The 25576-nt window shown below is 40.0% G+C and overlaps 1 protein-coding gene across 3 annotated transcripts in view; it reads right to left on the reverse strand.

Annotated features, from left to right (window-relative positions):
• The window catches only part of atxn2 (ataxin 2), a 119042-nt gene that overhangs the window by 6950 nt on the left and 86516 nt on the right, over positions 1–25576 (reverse strand). For all 3 annotated transcript variants that reach the window (XM_078554221.1, XM_078554222.1, XM_078554223.1), the window contains 10 exons: positions 22569–22745; positions 19546–19767; positions 11146–11262; positions 10653–10723; positions 8621–8943; positions 7363–7429; positions 4866–5018; positions 4480–4552; positions 1805–1992; positions 1307–1436 (listed from right to left, as the gene is read on the reverse strand). In XM_078554221.1, the coding sequence (XP_078410347.1) occupies positions 1307–1436; positions 1805–1992; positions 4480–4552; positions 4866–5018; positions 7363–7429; positions 8621–8943; positions 10653–10723; positions 11146–11262; positions 19546–19767; positions 22569–22745 (1521 nt within the window). The remainder of the gene's footprint in view (positions 1–1306; positions 1437–1804; positions 1993–4479; positions 4553–4865; positions 5019–7362; positions 7430–8620; positions 8944–10652; positions 10724–11145; positions 11263–19545; positions 19768–22568; positions 22746–25576) is intronic.

A 25576-nucleotide genomic window follows, 5' to 3' on the forward strand; every position in this document is an offset into this window, starting at 1 on the left:
TGCTTTCATTGCTCACAATGCGGTCTCCTCTACATTGGACAGACCAAACGCAGACTGGGTGACCGCTTTGCGGAACACGTTCGGTCTGTCCACAAGCATGACCCAGACCTTCCTGTCGCTTGCCATTTCAACACACCACCCTGCTCTCATGCCCACATGTCCGTCCTTGGCCTGCTGCAATGTTCCAGTGAAGCTCAACGCAAACTGGAGGAACAGCACCTCATCTTCTGACTAGGCACTTTACAGCCTCCAGACTTAACATTGAGTTCAACAACTTCAGATCATGAACTCTCTCCTCCATCCTCATCCCTTTTTTCTAATAATTATTATATATATTTTTCTTTTCCTACCTATTTCTATTATTATTTTTACAATTTATTTCCATATTGTTTAATCCCCACCTTTTAGCTTATTTTGATCCCCTCCCCCCACCCCCACTAGGGCCATCTGTCACTTGCTCATCCTTTCTACCGTCAACACCGCTTTGACCTTTTGTTTATGACATTTTTGGCAATCTCTCCTTTGCCTCCTCCTATCACTGGCCCTCTATCCAGATTCACCTGTCCAACCCCCCTTAAACAGCTTATATTTCACCACATTTCTATTTCTCTTTAGTTCTTATGAAGGAAGAGTCATACGGACTCGAAATGTTAACTCTGTCTTCCTCTCCACAGATGCTGCCAGACCTGCTGAGCTCTTCCAGCAATTTTTGTTTTTGTTTCATGATATACAATTACTCCTTTACAGCAGTACATAAAGATAGATCAACGATCACCACCATTAATGACATTGGCAGACGATCACAGGAGAGATTTTCTCACTTTTCTTGCGTATAATAACATTTTATCTATAGCACTAGTAACGCTCTTTAAACTGAGAAAAAAAGTCGATCTTGAATGTTTTGTACCCAAAGAGAATGAGTTGAAACTGCCCTGCCATATCATTTTGTCATTGTCACAGAAAAAATATTCCATTAAACATTAACTGAAGCTGACTACAGTGACATCATCACTATTACTTAAACAGCATATCACTCTAGAAAATCTGCATTACATTCCTCTGAGCCAATATATCTTTCATGAGATTGAGTGCTCAAAACTGAAAGCAATACAGCTGGGGGTTGATCAAGGTTTCGTGCAACTGTAACCCTCACTTGCTCACTTATTTTTCCCAGCCCCTTGGGATAAAGGCTAACATTCCATAGCACTATAGACCTTGGTTCAATACAAGTTACCAAAAAAATATAATTAAAGTAATGGTTTTAACCAATAAATATCAGTTGTTAAAAACTGCCACGATGACTCACCATACATAGCATGTGTTTGTTCAGCAGTAGGATACTGTGCTGTAGATGAAGGGACCATTCCCGGTTGTCCATGACCAGGTGGTGCCATCATTCGAGCATTACTCTGCATTACTTGGCTATACATCTGAGGCTGTATGGTGAAAATATCCGCCAGTAAAATTAAGTATGCACAAGAGACAAAATAGCAATGCTTGCATTAGCCAGGTGTCTATGGTATTGCTCTCAAGTTTTAGTAATGGAGATTAAGTACTGCAAATCTCAAAACACATCAGCTACAACAGCCAGTAGGCTGAGTTTAACTCAATGGATAATGCACTGATTTATCATTTAAATGCAACACAATGTTCTCTATTCATTATTTTTCCTACACGTCTGTAATAAAATCTGACATTATCTATTTGCAATTTGCATTGTCAGTTCAGTAAAGAATTATCATTGTTATTCACATTGTAAGTTAACCTCGAAGTACCTACATGGAAAACAATCTTTGCAATTTACCTGTGATTGATAATGTGCTACAGACTGTACTAAGGGCTGGTTAGCAAACTGTTGAGGGTTATAAGTGACATATTGTGAGTAAGCAGGAGCAGTAGAAACAATCTGGCCAGCTGCACTAACAGGATGCATTATAGTTGGTGTGCCCTGAGGGTGGTGCTGATCTGGTCGCTGTTGTGGCATGGTTGGTACTGAAAGAAAGAGGTAACAATTAGTAGGGCTGCAGAGATCCTCAACGTCTAATCAAAAACTGTACAAGGAAAAAATATTCGAAGAATAATATGATAAGAACAGTACAAATGATTTAAAAACTCAGGTGATCTATTATGCATGATAGTGGCTCATTTCTAAAAGGATAACATCGGAGCATCGACAAAAAGCACTGTAATCATTTTTATAGACACTAAGCAAATCAAGGTATGTATACTTAGGGACAGGTGAAGAAATATTTCTTCATCTCAATTTTAAATGGTCATCCCCTTATCCTTAGACTAGTTGGGGTGGTGGGGGGGGGGGAGAGATCGAAATAGGCTAAACGGTGGGGATAAAACAATATGGAAATGTCCAATATCAGGCTAACTGGACCAAAGCTCCTTAGTTTCTCCCTGTCTCCTTCCTCAATTAGTGGAGTTATATTTCCTATCTTCCAAATCGACAGGACTGTTTTAGAATTTCGGGAATTCTGGAAGATCAAAACCAATGCATCCACCACCTCTGCAGCCACCTCATTTTTACATCCTAGGATATAGGCCATCCGGTCCAGGGATTTGTTGGCTTTTAGTCCCGTTAATTTCTCCAGGAACTTTTTAAAAAACTAATTAGGCACTTGGTTCCTCACTATTTCTGTATTTTTTTTGGGTGTTCTACTGTGAAGACATAAAAGTATCAACCTTTCTGCAATTTTTTAAATTCTCCATAATAATTTCTCCCATTTCTGATTCTAAGGGATCCACCTTTACTTTTGCTAATCTTTTCCTTTTAACATACTGATTGATGCTCTTATTCTGTTTTTATATTTCTCACCACTATTATATTCTATTTTTCAATCCTTTATCAATTTCTAAAACTATCCTGATCATCAGATTTAATAACCTTTCAACAACACTGTATAGAATCAAAATAGTTAGAGCACAGAAGGTGGTAATTCAGCCCATTGAGTGTGTACCGGCTCTCAGCAAGAACAATTCAGCTAGTCCCACTACTCCACTGGTTCCCTTTTTTTTAAATCTTCAGGTGCTTATCCAATTCCACTTAGAAAGCCACAATTGAATCTGACTCCACCACAATCTCAGGCAATGCATTCTGGATCATAATCACTCACTGCATAAAAATATGTTTATTCGTGTCACCTTTGGTTCTTTTGTCTATCAATTTAAATCAGTACCCTCTGGTTCAGATCCCTGTAAAGGGAAGAGATTTTCTTACCTACTCCGTCTCGGTTCCTCAATTTTGAATACCTCTATCAAATCTCCTCTCAACCTTCTCTTCTTGAAGGGAGCAACCCGTTTTTCAATCTATCCTCGTAACTGAAGTCTCTCATTCCTGGAACTATTATATAACCTTTTACTGTACCCTCTCTAAAGCCTTCACATCCTTCCTGAAGTATGTTATCCAGAATTGGACACAACATTGCAGTTGAGGCTGAACCAGTGTCTCAGAAAGGCTCATCATTACTTCCTTGCTTTTGTCCTCTATTTATAAAGCCCAGAATCCTGTATGACTTTTTCATGACTTTTGCAACCTGTTTTGCCACCTTCAATTATTTGTGCATATATATCCCCAGGTGTGTCTGTTCCTGCAGTCCCTTTAGTTTATATTGACATTCCCCATTTTTGCTACAAAATGTATCACTTCACATTTCTCTGGATTAAATTTCATTGGCCATGTATCTGCCCATTCCACTAGCCTAAGTCCTCTTGAAGTCTATCACTATCCCCCTAAAAGTTGGCAAATGACAATTGTAAGTCTCTTCTTTTAGTCTACCAATACCCTTAACTTCTCTAGTTAACCATGGTTGGACCACTTTCCTGTGGAGTTCTTATTCCCCAAGGGAATATATGTTCATTGACAGTTACAAATTATTTCTTCTTAACCACATCACATTCCCAAACTCAATATGAAATCCAACGCTATTATGATCACTCTTCCTCAGAGGACTCTTTACTGTAAGGTCACTGCTTATAGCAGACAAATTGTATTAACACCAATATGTCTGCAATAAGCAGTAGGGATCTTATCAGCCACAAAATTACTGGCAGGATCCTTGAGAAACTCCAGAGTCCTTTCCTTATAAACAACAAAGATGGAGTTTGTGGGGGGGGGGCAGAGAAAGAGGTCTTCAGATTGGCCTTAGAACCACTTTGTTGAAAATTAAATTATTTTTGCCACCAGGATTTTCACAAGCATATTTCATGCACTTAAACATCTATTTTGCAATTGATAATTGATTTGAATCCATTACATTATAAAGATTTAAAGTTCTCAAAACATGAGTCCCTGGTTAACTCATACCAGCTTTCAAAAGATCACTGTTATTTCCAGCATGTTAAGATATATCAAAGTCAAAAATGGAATAAGTACCATTTACAGGTACACCGAACACTACTTAAGAGATCATCCTATATAATTCCATCAAAACAGAATCATACATCAGACTAGACAAAACCACATTCTCTCACCTTTACCTGCTCTATATGACTTGGCTTGATTAATTGGCATGGGAGTCATAGGGACATGATACATGTGAGTAGTCTAAAGTTGAAAGAAAACAGTGAAGGCAGTCAGTCTGCAAATCGAGAATTAAGTTGTTACATGAGAGCATAGATATCCGAGCTTAGGACTGATTAACATTACAGTTTACCATCAATATATAGTTTGCAGAGTAGATTTAAAAAACTATTTTTATTGGTTCACAGGCTGAGCGTCACTGGCAAAACCAGCGTTTGTTGCCCATCGCTTGTATCCATCCATTAAATTGCAGATTAGACTATGATAGCTACAGAAAAAGATTTTCCACATTTAATAAACTTAAATCTAAACAAAAATTAGATTTCAGATTGGTTACCTGTACTCCTGGGCTGACTGGAACTGGATATACCATGTTCTGTGCAAAACACATTGGCTGATTATACACTGTAGGAGGATGTTGCTGTACCACAATAGATGGACTAGGCTGGGCTTGAGGACGTGGTGGTGTTGGTGTGGTTGTTGGCTTAGGCTGTTAAATTTTAAGAGCAATTCAAGTCTCTGTTTGCAAAAATGCACAAAATTTCACTGAAATCTACAACAGCAATGGATATTTATATAGCGACTTTAATGTAATAAAACATTGCGAGCTGTTTCATAGGAGCATTATAAAGCAAAATTAGACACCACCAACATAAAATGATATTAACTAAAAGAAAACTGTGGCACACATCATTTGTCTTTTTAGATAAGAGCATGAGTAGGCCACTATGTAAATACTGAACCAGAAAGTAGGTCTACAGAGATCTGAGGCTATTATATTTGATCGTTACAGTGAATAGTCAAAGCTGGTGTCTTCAGTTGATAGAAAAGACAGGCCAGGAGAGAGAGAGATTGTTAGACAAGGCGAGCAACTCATTAAAACTCGAGGCAATCTTATTTTCAGCTAAAACCTTTGTATCCCAGTATGCGCTTCAAATGGAATCAATTATTCTTTACAAAGACAAATTGTTTCAACTGCAAACTCATAGAAAAGACACTCTCTCAAAAGATACATACTAATAAAAAAAATGGTTACAATAACCAATCCAAAATACAGCTTAGGCAAAGCAAACAAAAGCACAGACACCAGAACTGGTTAGCTTGAAACACAATCAGAGGATCCTAAATTCTGTGCAATCTACACATTGTCAAAAATTGGAGTAATCTCTCGCAGTCACTTCAGAAAAGTAATAAACATGGATGTATTGAAATTGGTTATTGCAGAATGAAAACATACATCATAGGCGTGCGGAGTATATCTTGTTCAATATATTGCTCCTTTTAACAGAAGAAAACAATTGTCTTAGCACATTTTTCTTGAACCATAAAAGGTATTAATTTTATTGCCAAAATCAGGACTCCAGTAATGTCTCCCTCCTTGTTGAGCTATTCTGCTCACATCAATTACAGAGTTCTTCCACTGAAAATAGCAGGGCCCAAGAACTGCCCTCAGAACTGCCGAGAAACCAAGTTTTTTAAAATTCATTTACAGGATGTGGGTGGCGCTGGCACAGTCAGCATTTATTGCCCATTCCTCATTGCCTTTGTGAAGGTGGTGGTGAGCTACCTTCTTGAACTGCTACAGTCCGAGTGGTGTAAGTACAGCCACAGTGCTGACAGGGAGGGAGTTCCAGGATTTTGACCCAGCGACAGTGAAGGAACAGCGATACATTTCCAAGTTATGATGGTGAATGGCTTGGTAGGAACCCCAGGTGGTGGTGCTCCCTTGTATCTGCTGCCCTTGTCCTTCTAGGTAGTAGCGGTCGTGGTTTTGGAAGGTACTACCTAAGGAGCCTTGGTGAGTTACCACTAAGCGTGCAAATTTACCAGCTGTAACAGAGGGCAGGATTTTACTTTCATCGGGCGGGCATGTGCATGACCTGATCGAGTGCAAAATCATGCGCGATGATGGCGGGCAAGTGTCCAGACATCATCGTGCGGACTCTCAATCTTTTGGTCGGCGGGCGCGCATGAGAGTCAGCGTCCACCGACAATTAAGAGACCTATTAAGGCCCATAAGCAGGCAATTAATTTGTATTTTTCCCTGCCTGCTCAACCGTTCAGTTGGCAGGTGGGCGAATAGGGCAGGCAGCTGTTGCATTTTTTACAAAACCTCATTCACGGGCGGGATGGGGTTTCCAAATGCAAAAACCGTAAAAACTTTTCAACTTCATTTCAAACATTCCCCCTTCGTGTGACTGAGTCACATGTGGGGACATGTTTATTTCATCTTTAAAATCTTTATTGGTCAGTGTCCAATTCTTCAGCTCCCTGAGGCAGTTCTGTGTCCTCAGGGAGCTGTCAGTGGCGCTCCCCTGTGCATGTGCAGACTTCAGCGCTCGCCCTCCTCCCGCCCCCACCCCAGCAGCACTGAACGTTTCAGCGTGCCTTTCACGCTGGCTGGCCTTTAATTACGTTAAACCGCGTAACATTACAAATGCGGTCCATTTCGCAGCCGCTCCCAGGCCCGCCCGACAGAGGGAAAATCCTGCCCATAGTATCCTGGGATCAGGCATCTTTGTAAGCTGAAAGAATTCTTCTGGTGCTCCAGCTAATCTGCTGTCTGCAATTGACCCACTGTGGAATACATGGGCATGTCCCCATAAATGGATGTCACTGGAAAGTTCCAAGAGAGACGGTGGACCTGAGAATCTTCATATCAACAATAAATTAGAAAGATAATTAGGTAAGACCATTAATTTCCTCCATTAAAGGGGAGAATCTGGCTCTGGGTTGGATTCTTTCCCTGATTTTGGGGGAAGAGAAACTTCTCTGACATTACACTTCAATATCCCATGGGAGATAGGGAAGAACAAATAAACAGTGCAACTTACAGGAGTGTAGAAAGCCTTGGGATTGAACTCTTTAGCATTGGGATTCAATGTAGATTTTCTAACTTGTCTGAAAAAAAAAATTAGAAACATTTATAAGGCTGAGCATTTTTCCTGGGCAGAAGATCATCTACCTGAAAATGATAACTTTTGCTCTATCCAAAGATGCTGCCCAACTTGCTGGGTATTTTCAGCACTTCCTGCTTTTTATTTCAGATTTCCAGCATTTATAATTATTAAACAAATGCAAAATACTAAGTTTCCTTTACAGCAAAAGCATTTGTAATGTTAAGTATACATTTTACAATTTTTAATTTGGTTCCAATTTTACCTCAGATTGTCTCACAGGGTTTATTTATGCAAGGTTTACAAAAGCTGCCAGCCACATGATAAACATAAAGCTATAGCAATTAATAAAGTTCTTGGAATTAATTGCTTATTAGATCACCCTCTTGCTGTTTTCCACTAAAAGTCATAGTCTGAGAGAAAACTGGGTCATACGATAATTTTGTTATAGAATCTACAGCACCGGTCATTTAGTACATTGCATTCATGCCACCTCTTCAACTGCCGCTATCTTCACAACTGCATTTTTCTGCTTTTTCCCTGTATCATTTTTCAAATTCATTACTTAACCAAAGCCCTCTTAAATGCTGTTATAGTATCTCTGCCTCAACAATGTGCTAAAGCATTCCATGTTCCAAGAATCATGTGTGGGGGAAAAGAAATCTTTGCATCTTTTCCTTCATTGTTTTGTGATAATCCTCAGTCTACATAGCCCCTTGTTATGGGCAGTCTTGCCACTTTATATAGCCCAAAAGGGCTGCTGCCTAGAAAAGTGCCTGCCAGACTGAACATGAAGTTTAAAATTACAAACTGTCTGTGCTTTAAAATCAATATAGCAGTCAAGTTTGACAGCTTTCAGAAATTAAATGCATTTGAAAATGCAACTCACTAAATTGCAAAGGATAAGGCCTTGGTTTTCAATATTTACCAAAAAACAAATTTTGCCACAACCAGAAGTTGCTCTTCAAAATCACTTTACATTCCCTTCTCCCTCACTGCTTCTGGTGAAGCTGTAACTTAAGTCCAGCACCCGGTCTTGCGATGTTTCCAGATTAGAAAGTCAGGCGCCTCCAACAGGTTTTTTTAATTCACTAAAATGTGAGCTTATGGCCTGCAGTTTTCCATAGTCTTCACCCGTCTAGATAATCAGTGTTGAATCATTTTTAATAATACCATTTCTAATGTGCATACGTACTCTGGTGTACCTTCCTTTTTATCCTCCTTATCTTCTTTTTCCGGCTTGCTACTTGGACCAGTGGTCTGGACTGCCTGGGAGGTCATGTCTGGTCCTCTCTTCTGCTCAGAGCTGTTGATGTTAGGGGAAGTGCTGGGGCTGCTTGGCTTGCTGCTGCCATTGCTCGTGTTAGCATTTGAGCTGCTCTCACTGACAGATTCTTTGCTGCCTGGTTCAATCACTGTTATTTTCTCCTTGATTGGATCCCTAGGCTGATTATCTATACCCTCTCTGGACTTGCTGAACTGATCCACAACTGGATCAGGGGTTGAAGTCGTCTGTAACTAAGAACACCAAAAATTAAGTTTAAGTACACAAATTAACATGAAATATCTCAGCACTATAGTCCTAAAAGAGTCAGCTAGGAAAAACCTACTGGTCTTATGTACAATACTGGTCCATTATGTACAATAGTTACGTATTCAGCCCTTCGATCTATTATATAACAATGTGTTATTGCAACTTTCCAAAGATAATGCATCTGAAGGTGGCAATATAAGCAAAACAATATGTACCGGGGCAAGAGAAGGAAGGAAAAAGTCAGGAACACATTTATGACGCCACAGATGATTAAAAACAAAACAAAATTGTTATTTTTAAAAAGCAAGAAGCTTTACCCAAGAAACAAATTGAAAAGTCACCCAAGGAATGACCCGAAACAGCAGCCTGGATAAGGACAGCACAGCGATCTCCCCAAAGCAGAAAATAAATCAAAATTTGCAGAAAATGGTACAAGGGGGAGGGGAACGGAATCAGTGGCAATTGTCTAACTGGTAGTTTAATTTTTTTATATCCTCCAGTTTCTACTTCAATAGGAGTAATTTCTTCTGCCCCACACAGCAGGGGTTCCCAAACTGTGGGTCGTGACCCCGATGGGGTCAAGGAGGTCACTTTGGGGTTGTGAGCTGTCCCTCCTCCAAGGCAGCAATGGCGACTGTGGAGCAGTGACTGTCCAGTCTGGAAACTTTGGCAGGACAGCCCTGGACCCAGTGGATTGATACTGTCAAAGGGCAAGAGGTGGACAATGAGTCTAAAGCACCCTTAAGCAACAAAAGCCACATTTAATAGCAAGTTTGAGTGGGCCCAGGGTGCTTGAGTGCAGACTTGGCACAGCTAGCGGTCCAAAGTGCAACTCAGGCACTGACTGAATGCAGGAAAAACCGGGAGGTCACATGCTCAGCTGAGATGGTGAGTGGAGGCTTCAAACTTTACTGTGTTTCTGCTCCTGCCTGCCTGTTGTACGGGCTCCTTACCCCAGGATAGCCACTCTGCTTCACAGGTCCAAGCAACTAGGCCAAGCAGGGGGAAAGGCGCTAAGAGGTTGGTGAGTGAGGTGTGTGGGGAAGGGGGTTTGGGAAGGGCAGCTCCTGAGTCAGAGTGTGGGTGGGGGCAGGTTGGGGAAGGGAGGAAGGAGGTTGGGAAGAGATGCTGCTGAGAGCGACTGGGTGGAGAGGGGTTAGGAAGAGGTGCTGCTGAATGAGTGAATGGTGGGGAGGGGGTTTGGGAAAAGGGGCACGCTTGTGTGCATGTGTATGGTTGTGGGGGTGTGGAGAAGAGGCGCTGATTACAATGTGTGTGTGGGAGTGAGCGGAGATCAGCTTTACTAAGTATTCTGTCACCAGGAAATATGGAGAGCTTAGCTGAAACCTACATGAGTACATAAAATAGTTTTCTTTACAAATACTTTAAAAACTCAAGTTTTCATATTTATGTGCATTACATGTTGATCTATAATACAAAAAAACTTTAATAATTATATGCTGAGTGTTACTCTGCTGCTTTATTGTTGTTTTGTTTTGCTAGTGTCTGGAGTCCTGTTAATTTTCAAGTGTTAAAATGGAGTCACATTGGAAACCAGTTTGGGAAACACTGCTACACAGTATCTGTTATCAAATAGAAGAGTGTTTTGAGGGAATCTGGCAATCTATCCTCAGTTTCTCAACACACATATATTTAAGATTGTGAAAAAAATTGGTACTGAAAAGGTACTCACCCTAAAGTCTTCCCTGAATTTTTTTAAATCTGCTATCTGTTTCTTATGATCTGAAGCCATTGGAGATGTAGCTAGAAAGAGAACATAAACTCACAATCAAATAGAAAATGTGTTAGTTGTACCAGCCCAAAATTAACACTGTGTTTTTTAAACAAAAAAGCTAATGCTTGCAGTTTTAAATAAATTATGGTGTTTAATAACAATGTTAGGACGTGAAAGCTTTTTGCAAATTGCATGTCTGGGTTCATTTTATTTTGTCTGGCACGCTTCCATAAAATAGCAGGTATTAACTTTCAATAAGGGATGGAAGATGGTGAATAAACCTCTGTTGCCTGTGATATTAAGTACTGATGACAAAATTTGACAACAAAATTATGTTGGCAGCTCCAAGTTGCATGGGTGCAAAGTTAAAAGGTTTCATAGGTGGGCGAGTATCTCCCACCAAAAAAGCTGTGACAAACTGCACATATAGATACATATACTTAATACTAACCCTTGATTCCTGGTTTGGTTAAGATAGGGGGTGTGTTACAAATTTCAGTCAGCTTTGGATTCTCCTTGTTTACAGAGGGTGAATTCTGCTTCTGTTCCTGAAGCCTGCTTTCTTTAGCTGTAAATGGACACAATGATAATCAGTTACTTTTAAAATCAATTTGTGCATAAATAAAAATATTGTAAACCAGATAAGGATCTTGTATGGACAATCCATCTATAATGAGTTTAACAGCAATAACAGACTTCAGTGAAGTGTCCCAATAATCCAGCCTCAATCGCAATTTCATTATAAAAAGGCCATGCACTGCTCCAGATGCAATCTCACATGACACCCAATAGTTGGTGTGAGAGAGATGCATATAAATATTTATGCAGAATGGTTGGAACTTGTCCCACTACCACACACAGTGACGAGAACACCTTTTCTTCAGGATACCTTTAATTTTGGATCCACCAATGCACCTAGCCACAATTCAGTGGTATGCACTAAAGGATACAAGCTATGCAAACTAAATAGAACAGTATTTCTGTTAAACAACCAAATACCTTTATTTAAGGTTTCATCCTTGTACCTTATGACAATTCAATCAGCTATACTAACACATTAAATGTGTCATGCAAGAGAAAACTGTTGTTGTATAATACACAATTCCAAGAAACTTAGTAATGCGTATTCTGAGAGTTATCCGAACTTTAAAAATTGAGGGCGCTGAGCCTAAATAGAACAATCCGATTGTAATTAACTCTCTCAACTTGGTATACCCAGTGTCCAGAGTTCAATCATAAACAGACCTTCAACAAAGAGGCCCCTTACAGTGTAGAAGCCCAAAATGCAAAATTTTGGGAAAAGGGAAATCACCATTTTAAGCCATAAAATGTAACCAATAGCTGGAAAATAGACACTTGAGAAGTGGTACTTTTGGGCCCATGTAAGAAAATGTTTAATGAACTGGCTACAAGTTCAGGGCAGTTTTTGTTTTGTGGAAACTGGATGGATGTGATACTTGCCAAATACATGAATACTTGTTACTGGCAGTGATATTACTGAATTGAATAGGACTGTTAATTGCAGAAGACTGGCTGAAATCAGCGCAAACTGATCGAAACCAAACAGGTAATCACAGCGGGACAAGAAATCCCTTTGTGGTTTAGCCAATGGAAGACAACTTGAGAATATGCTAAGCAACCAACAGCCGACCATATACCCAACTAACATCCAGAGAGGATTGTGCATGAGCTGTTTCAAAAACTGCATTTTGTTTGTAAAGCCCTGAAAAGGTCCCACATAGGTGTGCTCCAGAAAGATGGCACTGGATATGTATCAATGGGAAGAGTCCCAGTGAACTGAGCAGGGAAATTACCGGTCAAAGATCACTCCTAGGCGATTTATAGTCATCTCAAATTAACCACCTGAGGGGTAACTGTATGCTTTAATTAAAATTGTTTTGTTTAAAATTCTCAGTGTTGGATTTAGTGAGGGATTGTGTCAACTATAATTTTTGGCCTCTGAACTTAGTTCCAGCATCTTTCCATCTACTAAAGATGATGGACATATAACAAACAAATCCATTTCAGATGGGGTGTCTTCATATCACCTTTTCTGATGGCTGAAGAGGCCAATCCTTAAGAGGCAGGTTCTGCCACAAGTGTCGCACATGAAGCTACCAAGCGTTGTTGTTTCTGGCATTGGCACCTGTTGCCAAGCCGCTATCATGGCTCCAAACTAAAGAGGCAAAATTACCTATGCCTGGTTACAAATACCATTGCTTGTTCTTTGGATTCACCTTTTTTTGTTTGTGGTAGGGACAGAGAATCATTTAAATAGGGCTAATGTCTGCCAACAACCATAACGTAAGTACAATTAATTGTGAGTTACTCAATTATCTGGTACGTAATGGCGCATCTTGACTTTTCAGGTTAAGTCTACAGCAATTTTTTTTTATAAAGCACAAAGAACATCCTCACTCAGCCAGCAAGCATGAACCCGACCTTCCGGTTGTTTAGCATTTCAATTCACTATCTTGCTCTCATCCTCACACCATTTCTGTCCTCAGCCTGCTACAATGTTCCAGTGAAGCCCAACTCAAGCTGAAGGAACAGCACCTCACCTTCTGATAGGCATTTAACAGTCTTCTGGACTCAACATCCGAGTTCAACAACTTCAGGCAATGAGCTCTGTCCTCAATTTTGATTCCCATCCCCCACCCCCCACCCCAGTGCCAGTCTGTATCTTGCTCTCATGTTTTTGCTTTCAGACAGTGCTGACCTTTATTCTGCTATTAACTTTGGACCAATGCCGTGTGTCTTTAATACTATCACACCACTCCCTTTGCCTTATGCTCCATGATATCTTTGTCATTTAATTGCCCTGCCCTCTTATCTATCCCTGGCCTTTTTGGCTCTACCGCTCCCCGCTCTTTCAACAGTATAAAACCATTCACAACCCCATCTCTCTTTAGTGCTAAAGAAGTCATATTGGACTTGATACAAAAAAAACAGTTTCTCTCTCCACAAATGCTGTCAGACCTACTGAGTTTTTCCAGCACTTTTTGCTTTTATGCAAAAAAAAAGCGTGCAATGCTTCGGGGAGGTGGGGGGGAGGGGAGGGAAGAAAACTATTGAGTGTGTTAAGAACACACATTAGAATGGAGTGTGCAGCATTATCTGGAGGAGGTGGAAGAACATTGTTAGCTAGAACTGGAGTGGGGAAAAGTTTCTGACTGTTTGAATTGGAGAACAGGGTGGAGTGCTGGGTCAAATTAAAGGGGACGCGAGTGCTAACAAACAAGGAGTGTTGGAATGAGGGGGAAGGGTGGGGGGGGGGGGGGAAAAGGAAAAGGTTTTTGGTAACAATGGATCTAGCTAATCTGTTAAAAAGCTAAATGATATATTTTACCTTCTTTTCAAAAAAGATTTTTAAAAACTTATCAATTGGAAATGTAAAAATCTCATTTAAATTTCTGTCAGGAAAATATACCTCTATCCTTAAAAACATACCACTAGTTGGGGTTGAGAACTAAACTGGCTCACAGCTGTGACCAGAATAAGCCTACATTTAACAGGTTAAAACCCCCAATGTGCTATTAGGCTTCTTTCCAATGTGCTATTGTGCTTCACAAAGACAATCAAAAGAGGATGCCAAGTCAAAGAGGGGGAAATTAGGAAAATTCTGGGTTCTGAAGAGTCATACAGACTCAAAACGTTAACTCTGTCTTTTTTTCCACAGATGCTGTCAGATCTGCTGAGTTTTTCCAGCAATTTTTGTTTTTGTTTCAGATTTCCAACATCTGCTGTATTTTGCTTTTATCTTAGGAAAATTCTAGATTTGCCACAATTGGGTAAAGTTTTTAATATATGAAGAAAAATAATTAATTCTCAAAAGGTAAAGAGAATAGTTTTCAATAAAATTAAGCAAGTGCCTTTTCCTTCTTAGGAAAGAAACAACATCCATGTTTATTGTAGATTCCTAAATACAACTTGTATTTTGTATAGCACCTTTAGCGTTACAAAATGTCTCAAAGCACTTCACAGCAGTGTTACCTAATAAAATTTAACACTGAACCAGATATTAGGTTAGCTGGCCAAAAACCTGGGTAACAAGATCTTAAGGAGAATCCTAAAAGGAAAAGAAGGATAGAGAAGCACAGAGGTTTAGGGAGGGAATTCCAGAGCTTAGGACCGAGGCAGCTGAAAGCACGGCTGCCACTGGTGAGCCAATTAAAATTGGGGATGTGTAAGAGACCAGAATTGGAGGAGTGCAGAGATCCAAAGTAGTTAGTAGGACTGAAGGAGATCCAAGAAACTGAGAGACAAGGCCACGGAGGCAACGTTCCATAGAAACATAGGAAAATAGGATCATGAATAGGTCATTCAGCCCTTCAAGCCTGCTCCGCCATTCAACAGGATCATGGATGATCCTCTATCTCAATGCCATACTCCTGCTCTCTCCCCATACCCCTCGACACCCAATCTATATTCTTAAGTATATTCAGTGACTTGGCCTCCACAGCCTTCTGTGGTAGAGAATTCCACAGGTTCACCACCCTCAGAGGAAATTTCTCATCATCTCAGTCCTAAATGGCCTACCCCGTATCCTGAGACTGTGACCCCCTTATTCTAGGCCCACCGGCCAGACAAAACATCATCTCTGCATCCAGTCTGACCAGCCCTGTCAGAATTTTATACATTTTCATGAGATCCCTTCTCATTCTTCTAAACTCCATTGAATACAGACCTAGTCGACCCAATCTCTCCTCATGACAATCCTGCCATCCCAGGAGTCTGGTGAGCCTTCGCTGCACTCCCTCTATGGCAAGTATATCCTTTCTTAGGTAAGGAGACCAAAATTACACACAATACTCCAGGTGTGGTCTCACCAAGGCCCTGTACAACTGCAGTATGACATCCTTGCTCCTGTACTCAAATCCCCTGGCAATGAAGGCCAACATACCATTTGCCTTCTTAAGTGCTTGCTGTATCTGCATGCTTGCTTTCAGTGATTGGTGTACAAGGACATCCATCAAGTACATCAACATTTCCCAATCACCATTTAAATAATACTCTGCCATTCCGTTTTTCCGGCTGAAGTGGATAACTTCAAACTTATCCATGTTATACTGCATCTGTCATGTATTTATCCACTCATTCAACTTGTCTAAATCACCCTAAAGCCACTTAGTACCCTCCCCACCACTCACATTTCCACCAAGTTTTGTGTCGTCAGCAAACTTGGAAATATTACGTTTGGTTCCCTCATCCAAATCATCGATATATATTGTGAATAGCTGGGACCGAAGCACTGATCCCTGCAGTAACCCACTGCCAATCTGAAAAAGACCCATTTATTCCTAATGTTTCCTGTCTGCTAACCAATTCTCAATCCATGCCAATATATTATCTCCAATCCTATGTGCTTTGATTTCACACACTAACCTCTTATGTGGGACTTTATCAAAAACTTTCTGAAAATCCAAATACACCACATCCACTGGTTTTCCCTTATCCATTCTGCTAGTTATGTCCTCAAAAAACTCCAGTAGGTTTGTCAAACATGATTTCCCTTTCATAAATTCATGTTGACTTTGTCTAATCCCGTTGATATTTTCCAAGTGTCCTGTTATCACATTCTTCATAATAAACTCGAGCATTTTCCCTTCCTGATGATGTTAGGCTAAGCTACAACAACCTGGAGGTTCTCGTGCAGGCCATGCACAAGTCGGCCTCTGAATTGCCACGCAAAATTTTAAAGCCTGGCCTACTTATGCGAATAGTCTAACAGTAACCAAACAACTGGGGGGGGGGGGATGTTACATGGAAGGATTTGAAAACAATGATGAGAATTTTAAAATCATGGCATTTCTAGATCAGGAACCAATGTCAGTCATCAAGTGCAAGGGTGGTGGGTAAATGAGAGTTTGTGCAAGTTAGGATACAGGCAGTAGGAACATAGGAGCAGGAGTATGCCATTTGGCCTATCGAGCCTGCTCCACCATTCAAACAGATCATGGCCAATCATCCACTGTTACACCATCTATTTCCCTTGATGTCATCAGTATCCAGAAATCTATCAATTTCTGTTTTGGACATGCTGAATGATTGAGTTTCCACAGTCCTCTGGGGTTAGATAATTCCAAAGATTCACCACCCTCTGAATGAAGAAATTCCTCCTCATCTTGGTCTTAAGTGACCAGCTCCTTATTCGGAGACTGTGCCCCCCAGGTTCTAGTACAATTTTGCATAAGTTCAGGTTTACAGGAAAATGCAATAAACAAAATGTAATTAAATTAATTTTTCTTGCTTGATTTTGCCTGCAGAATCTCCACCCTCCCCACTGAAAATAAATCTCTTGCCTATAACATTTGTATGCCCTTCAGAGAGTGAATGGGTGAAGAACATTGGCTATAACTGCAGCTCAAGTTACAAGCTAATTTGCCCTTTTCACCAAAACAATTTGGTACATATTGGCACACATTATTAATATACTGAACACCATTAATGCAGAAACCATTCCAAATTTTAAAGTTGTTAGCGGGGGGGTGGTTGCGGTGCAACAGGAAGAGAGAAAAACCGAATAAGAGAGATGAGGGCAAAAATGTGGAGCCAGGTTGCAAAGGTCAGAAGAGATCGCCAAAAGCACAGTTGAAAAGATGGGTTTTTAGAAGGCCTATAAAAAGTAGAGACAAGTGAAGAGTTGATGTGGTTTAGAGGGGGAATTACAGAAAGGAGGGTGGCAGTGGCAGAAGATTATGCCATCAATGATATGGCTCTCCACAGTCTTCTAGCTGGGTGGAACTGCAGTCATTTGGTTCCATTGTCATTTTTTTCATCTATTTTTAAAAATCTATTTTTATCTATCTAATCATAGCCAGAGATTCACCTGCTATGGCTCCTCCTCCTGCTCCCACACCATTAACTTCTGGTGTTCTCTAAAGATCTAGACTTGGTCCCCTATTTTAAAGCCTGGCCTACTTATGCGAATAGTCTAACAGTAACCAAACAACTGGGGGGGGGGGGATGTTACATGGAAGGATTTGAAAACAATGATGAGAATTTTAAAATCATGGCATTTCTAGATCAGGAACCAATGTCGGTCATCAAGTGCAAGGGTGGTGGGTAAATGCTGTCCCTCGTCAACACCATCAAAAACAAATGAACAGTCAGTTCTCTCACCTACCCAGCTCTAACCCACCATCACCTCTCTTGCCTCCTCCACTGTTTCTAAATTATCAGACTGCTTATCTGATGTCCAACAGAAATTTCCTCCAATGACTTTGGGTTTTCCCAATATTCAATCGTCTTTGGTCCCCACTATGAAGTCCGCTCCTTAGCCAACAACTCCATCTTTCTCCCTGACCAGTGCATGAGGTTGAACCAGTTATTACACAGCTTCTGTGTCATACCTGACCATGAGATGAGTTTCTGACCACATCATCATTAAGACCAAGGTCACAGACCTGAAACATTAATTCTGTTTTTCTTTCCACAGTTTCTGCCTGACCCCTTCACTATTTCCAACATTTCCGTTTTTATTTCAGATTTCTAGCATCCAGAGTATTTTGCTTTTGTTTCCATCACTAAAGCCACCTATTTTCACCTCTGTAACATCACATGGCTCTGCCTCAGCTCATCTAATGCTGAAACCCTCATCCTTGCCTTTGTTGTCTCTAGACTTAACTATTCCAATGCACTCCTGGCCAGCGGCCCATATTGTCTTCTCCGTAAACTTCAGGTTATCCAATACTCTGCCGTACTTGCATCAGGTCTCATCCGCCCATCACCTCTATATTCGCTAACCTACATTGGTTCCTGGTTAGGCAATGCCTCAAATTTTAAAATTCTCAACTTTGTTTCAAATGCTTCCATGGCTTCATTGCTCTCCATCTCTAATCTACCCAGCCCCACAACCCTTCAAAATCTCTCTCCATTTCTGGCCTCTTGAGTGTCCCCAATTTTAAAGTGCTCCACCAATGGTGGCTATGCCTTCAGCTGTCAAAGCCCTAAGCTCTGGACTTTTCCTCCTAAGCCTCTCCACTTCTCTATTCTCCTTTAAGATGCTCCTTAAGATTGACCTCTTTAACTAAGCTTTTGGTCATCTGCCCTAATATCTCATGAGGTTGCGTCAAATTTTGCTTTGTAATGTTGCGAAGCACTTTTGAAATGTTTTAATTACATTAAAGGTGCTTTATAAATACAAGCAGTAATTGTTGTAGAAAGGGCAAGAGTTACAGGCTAGAAGGAGGAGAGGATATGATTGGAAGATGTAAAGATTAGTGGACAAAACTGTGGCAAGATATGAAGAAATAAGTTTTAAATTCAGCTGGAGCATAGGGAGCTAATGCATAGATAAGTGAGGATGAGGATGTTAGACAAGATACAAGTAGTTGCAATTTGGACAAGTTGCAATTTATGGAAGGTGGAGAAATAAGGGTGGCCAACAAGGAGGACCTTAGAGTAATTAAGTCTAAAGGTCAACAAAAGAGTGTATTAGGATTTTAATGCCAGTAGGACGGAGGTAGGGAAAGCAGGCAATATTACATAGGTGAAGCAAGCAGTCTTGATGACTGATATTATGTAGGTTTCAAGTTGATCTCTTGGTTGCAGGAGATGCTGAAGTTTTGCACCATCTTTCCAGCAAAATTATTTGATTTCATATTTTATTGAGGGCCATTAATGAAGTGGTCACCTTTTCTAAAACTGTTGAGTCAGCTTTTGCTAGTTTGAGAGGGTACATATACTAAGGTTGGCCCTATTGCCAACAGAAAATTATATCAATATATATTTTATATATACTAAAATGGTATCAAATTTCCTCACCAAGTCAAAACAAACAAAATTCAATAAAGTGCTATGTAACACTGAATATCACGAAACTTGCAGAACAGGAAAATAAATGACTTGCCTTCAGATGACGGGGTGACAGCTCTATTGGCAGTGGGGCTGGCTGGTGTAGGAGATACAGCAGTTGCAGGCACGGTTAAAGGTTCAGCTGGGACGCTGCCAGGTTGAGGAGAAGATATGATCATTCCACTTGAAGCATTTCCAGGATTATATTGGGATGGCTGGTTACCATGCCTGGGGGATCGTGGTCTGTGTGTTTTTGGAGATAAACGGGAACTTGACCCTGAAGTTTCAAAGGATGAGAATAATAGTTTCAAGTAACCACCATACCTTAAGTAACAAGGTGCTTCTAAATTACATTAAATATAATGAAATCAGTGGCTGTAAATTACATAGTTTCAAACAAAAAAAGCATTTTCAGTAACCAGATTACATAAATGGTTTAAGGCAATTGTGACAAAACTGTGGAATGAAGCACGGTCAATGAAAAACAAAAGAGAACCAATGAAATGGAAAACGGCCATTCAGCTCAAGCTACAGTGTGTCTTCCAATTAAACCAATCTAAAATTCCTGAGGAAGATTACGGTCAGATTTAAAATGGTCCAAGAAATAAGCTTCCTTAGCTGTTACATAAATTCAAGTTGCTGTTGTTGAACATTCAAGAACAATTTATTCATTTATGCTTGGGATGCTTAAATTACCCAGCTCTCAAATTCCAAATAAGCCATCATGATTTGAACATTTTTTAAAAAACTTATCTTGATTGAATTTCGTGGGTTTGGTTCTTTGGACTTGGAAAGTTTTAAGTACTTCCCTTATTCTCACTTTGTTCAAATCAACTTGAAATACAGTCCTACTCATTTAAGTTAACACGTTGGGGACCATTCTAATTTTGTTTTCAGAAATAGTTGTCAAAATAAGTGGATAGATTATAATATAAAAAATAAAATCACAGTTTGAATCTAAATTTCTGTACATTTATATTTTATTGTAGCAATTTTAAAGCAAAATCCTTTGGTAGTAGTAGTGGTTTCCTTCCCGTGCAGCTTTGGTCACCACCCAATTTTTAAAGCATAAATGGGGAAATCATGACATGGAAATCAGCTCCTGCTCCCGAAGCTCCACTGTACTCACCCATGAGGGAAAGAGCTTGGATTTTCCCATTTAAGATGGAGATGAAGAGAATTTTTTTCTGAGGGTCGTGAGTCTGTGGAACTCTACTTCCCAAAGTGGTAGAGACATGGTCATTGAATATTTTTAAGGCAGAGGTAGATAGATTCTTGACTAACAAGGGAATCAAAAGGTATTGGGGGTAGGCAGGATTGTGACATTGAAGCCACAATCAGATCAGCTATGATCTTACTGAATAGCAGAGCAGGCTCGAGGGGCCGAATGGCCTACTCCCGCTCCTAATTCACATGTTTTTGTAAGCTTATAACATCAGTGTAATGATCAATTTAGTGTATTACTGTTGGCAGCTTTGTTCTAAAAACTTCACAACGAGAAGTCTGTCCTAATTGATTTCATGTAGCGTAGGAGAGGCAGATTCTGAGGGCATCCATCTCAAGTCTAGTTGCAATCTAATTCAGGTGTGCAATCCAACTCTACTACAGTCATCAAAATTCAAAGGAGCCCTGAATTTTAGGATATATGAGGAACCAAATTAAAATGGGTCTACAATTTAAGAGCTTAATTTGCTGTGTTGAATGCACTGTACACAAGCACTCTGCAATGTGCACTGACAAATACATCCAAGTATTGTATGGAACTTCACTTTCTATGTAATCGAACATTTTAAATTGACCACACACCCATGACTACTGAACACCAAAATTCCCTTTCTGACCCCCAAAGCTAGCCAACATAGTAAATGGTTCCCTCTCATCAGGTACTATTTGTTTTTCTTTCAAAACTGTCATCAACTGTCATCAGCCCTCAAAAAAAAGGCATCTTGACCCCTTTGTTTTTCCAAACAACTGCCCTTTCCTCTCCTAAGTCCTTTAAACATGTTGCCTCCTAAATCCACATCCATCTTTCCCGAAAGTCCCAAGTTTGAATCTCTCCAATCAGGTTTCCATCCCTTCCAAAGCAAAGAAATGTCCTTAAACAAAGTCACAAATAGTGTATTATTCATCCTTGCCCTCAACCTGTCTACAGCTATTGATATGGTCTTTCCTCCTTTCCTCCATTGTCCAGCTCTTTGGGACTGCCCTCATTTGGCTCCACTCAACTATCCAATTAAAGCCAGAGCATCTGCAGCAATAGTTTCTCTTCCTGACCTCATATAATTACCTGGGACCTCCAAGATCTGCCCTTGGAAGTTCCTTAACTTCATATTGCCCCTTGGTGACATTATCCACAGACATGGAGTCAGCTTCCACATGTATGCTAACAACACAACTCTACCTCTCCACTACTTTTCTCAACTCCCTTCACTGCCATGTGTTGTCAAACTGCTTGACCAACATCCAGGCTTATATGAGACGCAATTAACTGAAGAGTTAAACATTGGGAAGACCAAAGCTGGTCTTTAGACCTCATCACAGACACTGTAGTCTTGATACAGTTCCAATCCCTTCTCTTGCCATTGCCTCATTTCAAACCAGACTGTTTATGAGGAGATGGTGGCACACTGGTAATGTCACTGGACTACTAATCCAGAGGCCCAGGCTAAAGCTTTGGAGACATGGGATCAAATCCCACCATGGCAGCTGTTGGACTTTAAATTCAATTAATAAATCTGGAATGTAAAGCTAGTCTGTGTAATCCATGACAACTATCATCCATGAAAACCCATCTGGTTCACTAATGTCCTTTAGGGAAGGAAATCTGCCATCCTTACCTGGTCTGTGGTTGACTCTTTATTGCCCACTGAAATGGGCCTAGCAAGGCAGTTAGGGGTGGGCAACAAATGCTGGCCTCGTCAGTGACACCCACATCTCATGAAAGAATAAAAGGTTTGCTATCTCATGGTCCAAAGCATAAAGGCGTTATCTAATGCACTTTGTTATTGTTAAACAATCACAGGGTTTGATAAATAGCCTAAAACACCAGTGTTAAATTCAGCATTTTAATAGATTTACCTCCACTAACAACAGATGACCAAGTCCCTCCTGAAGGATTATTTCGTGGTACAGGAGTAGAAATCTCTCCAGATACACTGTGGGATATGAAATCTGAACCTGAAGACATGCCAGTTCGACCAGAGGGACCTCTATGTCGAGGATGGCGCTGTGCCTTTGGAGACATCCGCGGAGGACCTTGTTCACAAGACAAAATATAATAATTATCAGTACACGACAAATGGCAAGCAAAATAGGGAGAATGATGTTCTCCAAATTTAGGTTATACGGACAGTGAGCAACTGAATACCTTTACAGTCACATGTGGCCTATAGTATTAGTGTACTCAGAAGATAGTGTATAACTGTAGTTCATAAGACCACAGCAATTCTTTGCCCTGTGCATGGGATTAACCATACATTGGTCAATGATACGAGGGGACAAGGGATTCAGAATCTATTGAAGTGAAAACTTTAATTCCATAGGAATTTATATTGTGAGCTTTTAATTAATTGGTTAATTAATGAAATTCTTTACTGTTATGGCCTGTTGCAGACAATTTGATTTTTGTTCATCTTAAACTTTCCTCATTGTACATTCACAGTGTAGTTATTTCACTTTAGACAACTTTTATCCATGGGTTTTAAACATCAATTTTTAGCATGGTCAATGCCAGACTGACAATAGCAAACCCCTGAGGTTTTAGAAAATGGAAATTCTGGACTCTATCCATAGAATAGGGTTTCAGGACTGATGAAAAAGGTTTTACCATCTTTCTACTTTAAAGCTCAGTACTTTGTACCTCTGTTGTGGCGAACCAGAAAAAAAATGCACAGGACAGATTATAAGCCAAGGGAACTGGGATAAATGAAATTTTATGGACTATTTCATATTACAAATTTAGGAAACTGCCACCTGGCGCTGTGATTTCATCAATCTGAACCAATCAAAAAAGACAAATTCCTAATTCAAAGAATTATATAAAAAGTACAGCACAAAAATAGGCCACCCATCCCATCTGACCTATGTCAGCGCTTATGTTCCAAACAAGACTCCTTGCATCCTACTTCATCTGACTGTTAGCAGGGAATAGACGGACAGAAACTTTATATTGAGAGTAATGAGAGAAAGTGATCCACATGGCTCTTATATATGGATTTAATAAATCAACTAAATAGATTAAAGGACCATCATTCTTACCATATACATTTGTAAACAATAAGGTTCACTATTTGTTTATAAGTAGATATTATTTGATAACGCTTCTGTGAAGCACCTTGGGATATTTTACTATGTTAAAGGTGCTATATAAATGTAAGTTGTTGCTAGTCTGTAAATCACAGACCACTTTAGTAACAGTACAGGGTGCTTATAAGTGCTCTTTGATAGACATACAACTGCAAAGAACGTAAACTTGAACAAAAAGATAAAAATCTAATACTTACAAAATATGCATTAGCTACATTTTTTCCACTGGTTCTTGATCATTTTGTTTTATCATAAAACATACATTAAGGAGCTAACTCAATGGCTAAGAATTTTGTTTTATAGAATCGTGAAAGTGTCAAGTTCAATCCTCATTGAGCTAGTATGGTGGGCGATAGGATTCTGCAATTGGACAGAGCCCAGAGATAGGAAAAGGAATAATTTTAAGAAAAAAACAAGGACTCTCACCTGCTACACTATTAACGCTACTGAAAGTTTATATGTGAACACTGAATGAATGACAAGAGGATCAGGCTCGACTGTGATGTTCTCCAGAAAGCCTGCTGTCATGATCATCTAGTTCATGGTTCACGTTAATATTTGAAGGGTAATTTTTAGTTTTGGGAAGGCTAAGTTTGTACAGCCAAGGTAATTAAAATGCTAGGCTTAGAAATTGCCAGATCATCTCAAATAATGGCAGTTCAAAGGGTTCCAAGTATACTTGAGGTCAGAGTTAGGAGGATGAAAGCCATAAAACAGTAGGTGGCGTTTACTTAGCTGGGGAACTGCAGGCAGTATACCGGAGAACAGTCCTAAATTCATTAGAAATTTAAGTTATTCATGTAGTCCTCAGCGTCAAAAGGATCGATTTTGAAGCTAAAAGTTAATTCACCTAAAAATCTATTGGACATCTTAAGTAACCTCTGTTTCCGTAGAGATAAGCGATTCAGGGTGGAACCGTGGTTGGAATTCTGGGAAGCTGTCTGTGGGATTTTTCCAGAAGGTCTTTGGGTTGGGGCTGAAAGCACCCAGGTTCGTGGGTCTAAACCCTGAATTCATTCAGCAGGCAGAGAAAGAAAGTCTGCTAACAGCTGTAGACTGGAAGCAAAAGGGCTATCAGAAGTTAGGGGTATTTCTGACATGGAGGCAATAAGCAAGAACGTGTTGAAGCCTCAGTCTGAGCTGAGAAGTCCATGGTGGTAAAGTTTTGGAAGGGAAATTGGAGGATTGCTTAGTCAGAAGGATCCCATGAAATTTCATACCTCAGAATAGCTGGAACACTCAGGAGAAATCAAAGTGAACTTCAGAGGGCTGTGGCAGGCCAGGAAAAGTGAATGAACTTTAAGAGCCTGATAAATAGCCAAAGACTTTCTTGGGAGTGGGTGGGGGAAGGTAAAAAAGAGGAGGTTTAGTTGAAAACTTTAGCCTAAAATAAATGTGATTTTCGATGTAAAGTATAAGCATTTACCCACGACAGTATTTATTCTTAGTAGTGACAGTAGTGTTTGCTTTACTCATTTCCTATATAGTAAAATTCATTTGTTTCAAACCCTGGAATGTTGTGATGTAATTTCTTTCAGTTGATCACTGCTGTTCGAATTTCTCTTTAAACGTTACCAGTCTCTAACACTACAAACTATCAAATCCAAAACACGAAATGTGAGATCAACACCTCAATGAAAGAATCAACTTCAGGAGGGAAGGAGCATTTAGCCACACCATCACAAGGTGCAAGCATTGTAACTGATGTACATTTAGAACACAATGCAAATGTAGCAAGTCTCAGGTATAACTTTTATATAATTCGTACGTATTTTAGTTAG

Source organism: Cetorhinus maximus, chromosome 12, assembly GCF_964194155.1.
Source record: "Cetorhinus maximus chromosome 12, sCetMax3.hap1.1, whole genome shotgun sequence".
Lineage (NCBI taxonomy): Eukaryota > Metazoa > Chordata > Chondrichthyes > Lamniformes > Cetorhinidae > Cetorhinus > Cetorhinus maximus.